General features: G+C 51.3%; 1 protein-coding gene across 1 annotated transcript in view; it reads left to right on the top strand.

The window, feature by feature from the left end:
* The first annotated feature begins 1,632 nt into the window (after positions 1–1,632).
* Positions 1,633–8,533, top strand: part of LOC104386312 (ETS translocation variant 3-like) — a 10,232-nt gene continuing 3,331 nt past the window's right edge. The window contains exons 1-3 of the mRNA XM_009994896.1: positions 1,633–1,678; positions 3,256–3,493; positions 5,998–6,113. Coding sequence (XP_009993198.1) covers positions 1,633–1,678; positions 3,256–3,493; positions 5,998–6,113 — 400 coding nt within the window. The remainder of the gene's footprint in view (positions 1,679–3,255; positions 3,494–5,997; positions 6,114–8,533) is intronic.

Here is an 8,533-nt window from a genome sequence, read left to right as displayed (position 1 = left end):
GGGCCAGCTCAGCCCTGTGTGTGTTTTGGCAGCCGAGCCCGTCTCGGAACAGAAGACAAACTGTGTGGGGCTTGTTGTGTCTGGCTGCTCCTGGCTTTCCCAGGAAAACAGGGATCCCATTCCAGCTTTTTCCCAGTTTGGAAAAATGAGGGGGATGTGGAAGGAAATGGGAGAGTCTGGGAAGCATCTCCAGGGTGGTTTGGGCCTCAGGAATCAGCTCCAGGTTCTTGGAGCCTCGGGAATCGTCTCCAGGTTCTTTGGGATTTGTTGTGTCTGGCTGCTCGTGGCTTTCCCAGCAAAACAAGGATGAAATTCCAGCTTTTTCCCAGTTTGGAAAAGTTGAGAGAGATGAGGAGGGAAATGGAAGAACCTGGGAATCATCTCCAGGTTCTTTGAGCTCTGGGAATCATCTCCAGGTTCTTGGAGCCTTGGGAATCGTCTCCAGGCTCTTTGGGATTTGTTGTGTCTGGCTGCTTGTGGCTTTCCCAGGAAAACAGGGATCACATTCCCAGTTTTCCTCGGAAAGTTGAGAGAGATGAGGAGGGAAATGGAAGAACCTGGGAATCATCTCCAGGTTCTTGGAGCCTTGGGAATCATCTCCAGGCTCCTTGGGATTTGTTGTGTCTGGCTGCTAGTGGCTTTCCCAGGAACACAGGGATCACATTCCCAGTTTGGAAAACTTGAGAGGGATGAGGAGAGAAATGGGAAAGCCTGGGAATGATTTCCAGGTTCTTGGAGCCTTGGGAATCATCTCCAGGCTCCTTGGGATTTGTTGTGTCTGGCTGCTCATGGCTTTCCCAGGAAAACAGGGATCACATTCCCAGTTTTCCTGGGAAAGTTGAGAGAGATGAGGAGGGAAATGGGAGAGCTTGGGAATCATCTCCAGGGTGGTTTGGGCCTCAGGAAGCATCTCCAGGTTCTTGGAGCCTTGGGAATCATCTCCAGGTTCTTTGGGATTTGTTGTGTCTGGCTGCTCGTGGCTTTCCCAGGAACACAGGGATCACATTCCCAGTTTTGAGAGGGATGAGGAGAGAAATGGGAGAGCCTGGGAATCATCTCCAGGTTCTTTGAGCTCTGGGAATCCTCTCCAGGTTCTTGGAGCCTTGGGAATCATCTCCAGGCTTCTTGGGATTTGTTGTGTTTTGCTGCCTGTGGCTTTCCCAGGAAAACGGGGATGAAATTCCAGCTTTTTCCCAGTTTGGAAAACTTGAGAGGGATGAGGAGGGAAATGGGAGAGCCTGGGAATCATCTCCAGGCTCTTGTGTTTGCTGCCTGTGGCTTTCCCAGCAAATCAGGGATGAAATTCCAGTTTTTTCCCAGTTTGGAAAACTTGAGAGGGATGAGGAAGGAAATGGGAGAGTCTGGGAATCATCTCCAGGTTCTTTGAACTCTGGGAATCATCTCCAGGCTCTTTGAGCCTTGGGAATCATCTCCAGGCTCTTGTATGTTGCTGCCCTTGGCTTTCCCAGCAAAACAGGGATAAAACTCCAGCTTTTTCCCAGGATGGAAAAACTGGGAGGGATGAGGTGGGACAGGGAGACCCTGAGAATCATTTCCAGGGTCTCCTGGTGGGGTTTTTTCCAGGGAAAATGCCCCTAATCCCAGTTTTCTTCTGTCCCACAGAGGGAGAAGATGAAAGCTGGCTGCAGCATCGTGGATAAGGCTGAAGGAGGAGGAGGTGAGGATGTGGGAATTCTTAGCCCAGGAATTCTTAGCCCAGGAATTCTTAGCCCAGGAATTCTTAGCCCAGGAATTCTTAGCCCAGGTTAAAGGAGCTCAGGCAGGATTTCATCCAAGGTGGGATGAAGCCACCTGAGGAGGTGGCTCCTCCACGGTGGGAGGGGAATTATCATGTGCCAAGAAATCTCCTCAGGGAGGTTGAATTCCCAAGGATTTGGGATTTCTGAGGTGGGTTCCCTGGATTTGGCTCCGTGGTGGGAATGGGATGGGACTCCCAGAGCTTGGAATTGTGGCTACGAGGATTTGGGGGGGTTGGGGAAAGACATGAAAGGCAAAGAACCCAAAACTTGCTGGGAAACTATTCTGGGAAAGGCAAACTTGGCAGTGATTCCCAAACATCTGCTGGAGCAGGCTCCAAAATCAGGGAAAAGTGGGAGTGGCTGAAGCTCCAGATGCTCCAATCTGGATTGTTCCCCATTTTCCAGCCACCTGGAGCCCAAATTCTAACGTTTTCCAAAGGTTTTGGGCTCCTGTTGTGTTTCTTTCCCTTCCAGTTTTAGTGGTTTTTTGGGAATTTCCCAAGTGGGGGAGGCTGAAAGGAGCAGGCAAGTGAGGAATAGGGTGGGAAAACTGGGATTTGGTGCTTCCAGGTTGGGTTTTTAATGGAATTCCAGCCTTGCTTTGGAGAAATCCACTCTGGAATTCAGTGGTTGGGAGCTCCTCTCACTCTGAATCTTTCACTCATGTTTTTGTGCTCCTTCCCAAGGGAATCACTTCCCAGAGTGGGATAAAAGCTGGATCCAGATCCCACCAGATCCAATGATCCAGAGGTTTTGGGGCTCCTGTTGTGCTTCTTTCCCTTCCAGTTTTAGTGGGTTTTGGGGAATTCCCCAAGTAGGGGAGGCTGAAAGGAGCAGGGAAATGAGGAATAGGGTGGGAAAACTGGGATTTGGTGCTTCCTTTTGCCTGTTCCCGGGGATATCACTTCCCAGAGTGGAATAAAAGCTGATCCAGCTCCAGATCCCACCAGATCCAATGATCCAGAGGTTTTGGGGCTCCTGTTGTGCTTCTTTCCCTTCCAGTTTTAGGGGGATTCTCCAAGTGAGGAAACAAAGGAGCAGGGAAATGAGGAATAGGGTGGGAAAACTGGGATTTGGTGCTTCCATGTTGGGTTTTTATTGGAATTCCAGTCCTGCTGAGGAAAAATCCACCCAGGAGCTCAGCACTTGGGAACTCCTCTCATTGTTTCCCTCCTGGTTTTGTGCCCCTTCCCAAGGGAATCACTTCCCAGAGTGGGATAAAAGCTGGATCCAGCTCCAGATCCCACCAGATCCAATGATCCAAAGCTTTGGGGCTCCTGTTGTGCTTCTTTCCCTTCCAGTTTTAGAGGGATTCTCCAAGTGAGGAAACAAATTAGCAGGGAAAAGAGGAATAGGGTGGGAAAACTGGGATTTGGTGCTTCCAGGTTGGGTTTTTAATGGAATTCCAGCCTTGCTCTGGAAAAATCCACCCAGGAGCTCAACACTTGGGAACTCCTCTCATTGTTTCCCTCCTGGTTTTGTGCCCCTTCCCAAGGGTATCACTTCCCAGAATGGGCTTACAAGACAGAATCCAGCCCGGGTTCCAGACAAATCCAGCTCTGGCATTTCATCCTGGAGCTGCTGCAGAAGGAGGAATTTCGTCACGTCATCGCCTGGCAGCAGGGGGAGTATGGGGAGTTTGTCATCAAGGACCCAGATGAGGTGGCCAGACTGTGGGGTCGGAGGAAATGCAAACCCCAGATGAACTATGACAAGCTGAGCCGGGCCCTGAGGTGAGTTGGGAACTCCTTGGGAGTTGGATCTCAGCCCTTCTCCTTGGAATTGTGCTTGGGAAAAGGGTTGGAGGGTAATTCGAGCCAAGTGGGTGATCTTGTGTCCCTCAGCACCATCTCCAGGGCTTGGAAACCCCTCCAGGGATGGGGACTCCACCCTGGGCAGCCTGGGCCAGGGCCTGACAACCCTTCCCAGGAAGGAATTGTTCCCAGGATCCAACCTCAACCTCCCCTGGGCAACTTGAGGCCCTTTCCTCTTGTCCCATCCCTTGTTCCTGGGGAGCAGAGCCCGACCCCCCTGGCTCCAACCTCCTCTCAGCAGCTGCAGAGCCAGCAGGTCTCCCCTCACCTCCAGCTCCTCCAGCCCCTTCTCCAGCTCCTCCAGCCCCTTCTCCAGCTCCTCCAGCCCCTTCTCCAGCTCCTCCAGCCCCTTCTCCAGCTCCTCCAGCCCCTTCTCCAGCTCCTCCAGCCCCTTCTCCAGCTCCTCCAGCCCCTTCTCCAGCTCCTCCAGCCCCTTCTCCAGCTCCTCCAGCCCCTTCTCCAGCTCCTCCAGCCCCTTCTCCAGCTCCTCCAGCCCCTTCTCCAGCTCCTCCAGCCCCTTCTCCAGCTCCTCCAGCCCCTTCTCCAGCTCCTCCAGCCCCTTCTCCAGCTCCTCCAGCCCTCTAGGAATTCACACCTCTCCTTCAAGCTCTTCACTGTCTCCTTTCCTCCCGGGGACCTTTTCCCATCTCCCTTCCCCTCACTTCCCATCCCAGCTCCTCCCTGGATCCCTGGAGGTGTGGGAGGAGGCCTGAGATGTTCCTCCCTTATCTCTCCATCTCAGAAACCCTTGCAGAGAAACCAACTCCCTTTTCCAACCGAATTCCTTCTTCCCTCTTTCCTTCCAAACCCCCCTCAGGCTCCATCTCATTCCCGAGGTGTTTCCCCAACCTTCATCACACTGATTTTAGTGTCCCCAAGGCCACCAGTGATCCCTTGGGACTTGAGGTTGCACCTCACAACCTTCACTTTTTCCTTTTTGGGGGGGTTATCCCTGTTTTTTTGGGGGGAGATGAGCACAACCCCCCTCTTTGGTGTCCCCATGTCCAGCCTGTCACCTGCAGGAGTGGCTGGGTGGTGGCAATGATCACTCTTGGAACGTGGACTTCGTGGCCTCACACCCTCTTGATACCTCCTGGGTGGAGCCCACAAAGACAAACAAAGCAGCAGCCACCATTCCTGGGCTTGGAACAGGAAGGAAACTCATTAATTGGATGTTAATTGGGATGGAAAACAACCCTCCAGCTGCCACCTCTTGGCATCTCCATCTGGTGGGACATCACTGAGGGCTTCAGAAGTGGTTCCAACCAACTCTGGTGGCTCCTTCTGGTGCTTGTGTGTCCATCCCCCCTCTCTCTTCTCCAAGCACCATGATCCACTTGTCACACCTTTGTTTGTCCACCCGGATTTGGGAGGTTGGGGACAAACAATGATGGGGCAAGAGGGGAGGAGGGGATTAGACCCATGGCCGAGTTCTCCTCCTTCTCCTCCCTCTCCTCCCTTCACTTGGGGTGGGGGAAGGGACATTTGGAGCTGCCAGGGTTGGCTCTGATGATTTAAGGAACCAGTTTTCCCAATTCCCAACTTGTCCAAACACTCCAGGCCATGAACACTTTGGAAAGAAACCAACAAATGGAGGTTAATTTGAAGTCCCTTCTCCTCAGCTCCATCCTGGAGTTGATCTTTCTTCTGCTCCAACCCTTCTCCACCCACACACGAGTTGACCTGGATTTTATTCTCCTCCTCTTCTGGATCTTGTAACATTCCAAGTTTCAGGACATCAATGGCAGGAAAAAGAAAGGGAAGTAGGAGATGTTGGAGAAGGTGGAACCTGTAGGACACTCAGGAGCTTGGCAAGAAAAGATAATTGGCAATTAATCTAATCTTGGAAGGTTCCTTAATTACTGGGGGGACTTCTGAGGTCTGAGGTGGGACCAGAAGGTCCTTGAGGTCCCTTCCAACCTGCCATTCCATGATTCCCTGGATCATCACAGCCCCTGTTGTGTGTTTTGATCCTTGTGGGGTGGTTCTTGGACTCTCCCCCCTCCCTCCCAGCTCATGGGACTGGTCCCAGTTTGGACAGAGGTGAAAACAACACGGAGGGACTTGTTCCTCCTGTTCAGCCCTTCCCTTCAGGATCTCACCTTTCTCAGGGAACAGAAGGACCCATCACATTCTTTGGGATGTGCTGGGAAAGGAGTGGAGGTCGTTTCAAAAGGTCCCCACCCATGAATCTCATCTTGGCAGGTTCCTTAGTTGCTGGTGGGATGTCTTAGGTCTAAGGTTGGACCAGAAGGTCTTCAAGGTCCCTTCCAACCTGGAATTCTGGGATTCCCTGGAGAACCACAATTCCTGGAACAGAATTTCTTTGGGAAACCACTTTTTTTTTTGATGGTGCTCAAAGAAACGAGACCTTTGAAGGCATCACCAGGGGCTTTTACCACTCTTTTGACTTCCCCCCCCAGATACTACTACAACAAGAGGATTCTCCACAAGACAAAAGGCAAGAGGTTCACCTACAAGTTCAACTTCAACAAGCTGGTGATGCCCAACTACCCCTTCATCAACATTCGACCCAATGGTGAGTGGTGGGATGGGCCAAACCTGCTCTCTTGTCACCTCCTGCTCCTGGAAACCTCCACCCAGGGCAACCTCACCTTGGTGGGAACATCTGGAGGGTGATAAAGCCTCATCTGGAGCTGGAGTTTGGCACTGGGGTTGTCTTCTTGGGGACATGTTGGGTTCTTTTTGAGCTTGGTGGGTGCTTTGCTGAGGGGTGGGTGGTCTTGAGGTGAGGGGGTTCCAGGAGGGACCTTGTTTGGTGACACTGGTGGTGCCACAGAAATGTGACCCTCTTGACAAGGTGCATGGGGACTCTGAGGAGCTGTTGGTAGCTCAACAGCAGTTTGTTCCTCTCCCACCTTCTGCCAAGGCCCCTCTTTGGCTCCAACTCAGCTCCTTTTGTACCAAAAAAAGACTTTTTCTGGCACAACTTCTGCCCAAAGTTCAGAGGAACCTCCTAGAGGAGTTTGCAGAGAAGAATCACAGAGTCCTGGTTGGAAAAGAGCTTGAAGATCATGAAGTCCAACCAGAACCCACCTCCACCACCCATTAACTCAGCTCTACCAACCCATACCAACCAAGCTCCACCACCCATTAACCCCCCTCCACCACCCATGATCCCACCTCTCCAGCCCTCAAAAGAACCAGAACTCACCCCAGTTTGACTAAAACCCCAGGAATTTCTCCAGTCTCCCTGTGACAGGACAACATCCTGCTGGGGCAGGAGAACATCCAAGAGCTTGAGAATGGACCACAATTGTTCTCTACTCATCCCAAAAAACCTTTTTGAGTCTCCCAACACCAAGAATTCATCCCAAAATCAACAGCACCATCTGGAATAATCTCCTTTATGGACATGAACCTTTTCTGTAGTGATGAAAACCCCCCCTTAGATAGATGATGTTCTCCAGGACTTCCCAAACCTTCCAATTCCAAAGGAAAAAAAAATCCCAAACCCACCAAACTGCTGGAAATTCTGGAGTGAGTTTGGAAGCAAAACCTTCAGCAGAGTCACTGGAGCTTCTCTTTTTCTCCTCCACTCCTGGAAAAGAGCCTCAGGGGAAGCCTTGAAGATCCATCTGGCAGGGAGAGAAGAAGGGAATTAAATGTTGCCTCCAAGGGGAAAAAAAAAACAACACCACCACCACCCAACAACCCAAGGAGAAAAACAGGTTTCTCTGTGGGCAAAGAACCTTTCTCAGAGCACGTGGAACTTCCCCACCCTTGGCAAATCCCCCTCAAGGTGGGATCCCACCTCGTTTCAGAAGAAACAAACCCCTTCACCCACCCAAAAGTGGGAGCAGGGAGAACAGAATCGAACCCTGTGTGGGATTCAAGGAGGAAAAGTCCCCTCAGAACCTCCAAGCAGAGGATGGGGGTGGGAAGATGAAGTTGTGAATCTGTAATTACGACGTGACGACGAGTCCGGGCAATTCCAGAAGTTGCTCAGAACTTGTTCCTTCTTTTTCTTCTCCCCCCCTCCTTCTTTGGAGCCACTCCCTCCTATCTCTGGGGCATAGATTTTAAAAAAAGAAAGGTTTGGAGGAGAAGTTGGAATGTGCTGGTGGATAATTACAAGCTGCTTCTGGGATTATGGGGGGGGGTTGGGAGATCCAAGCTTGGGTGGTGGTTGGTTGGGTTGGTTTGTTGTTTTTCTTTTTGGAAGGATTGAAGGTTTCATCCCTTTGGTCTCTCCCAGGGAGGGTATTTTTTTTGGGGGGGGGAGGTGAGAACGTTGGGGGAGGATTTCCCAGAGTTTGTGGCACGAGGAAGTGGGAGACAAGCAGCTCGGGCATGATTGCCCTCCAAAAAAAGCACAAATCCATGATTTGTAGGCACTTGAGGTTCTCCAAGTGGAGCTTCTCAACCTTGAGAGCTTCTGGGGTTCAACCAGAGCCAGGAGGTTGAGGATGGAACCTCAGAGAGGGTGGAACCTCAAAAAGGAGCAGATTCATGGTCAAAAACAAGGCACAAATCCATGATTTGCAGGCACTTGAGGTTCTCCAAATGGAGCTTCTCAACCTTGAGAGCTTCTCAGGTTCAACCAGAGCCAGGAGGTTGAGGGTGGAACCTCAGAGAGGACCAGATTCATGGCCAAGTTTTTTGAGGACCCTTTTCCAGCTGCTCCCAGAGCTCCAGTGTCCTCAGGAGAGAAGTGGGAGGTCCCTCCTTAGGACACTGGAGCTCTGGAAAGGTGGGAGCAGCTTAGAAGAAGCACCTTCCAACTAATGGTTGTTGATAGAACATGGAGTTTTGCTGCTGCTCTTCCAAATTCCTGCAGGTTTAGCCCAAAAAAGCAACTGGTTGTTTTGGTTTTTTTCTGGGGTTTAACTTGTTTTTCAATTTTTTTTTTCCCCTTTTCTTTCCCTTTTCCCCCCTTTTCTTCCCCTGTTGTCTCTTCTTTTCCCCCCTTGCCCTGCCCCTTTTCCTGCCCCCCCT

This window comes from Chaetura pelagica, unplaced genomic scaffold (genome assembly GCF_000747805.2).
Source record: "Chaetura pelagica isolate M959 unplaced genomic scaffold, ChaPel_1.0 scaffold303, whole genome shotgun sequence".
NCBI classification, from domain to species: domain Eukaryota; kingdom Metazoa; phylum Chordata; class Aves; order Apodiformes; family Apodidae; genus Chaetura; species Chaetura pelagica.
Note: the sequence above shows the minus strand (reverse complement) of the source record. Positions and strands in the feature narration are given on the sequence as shown.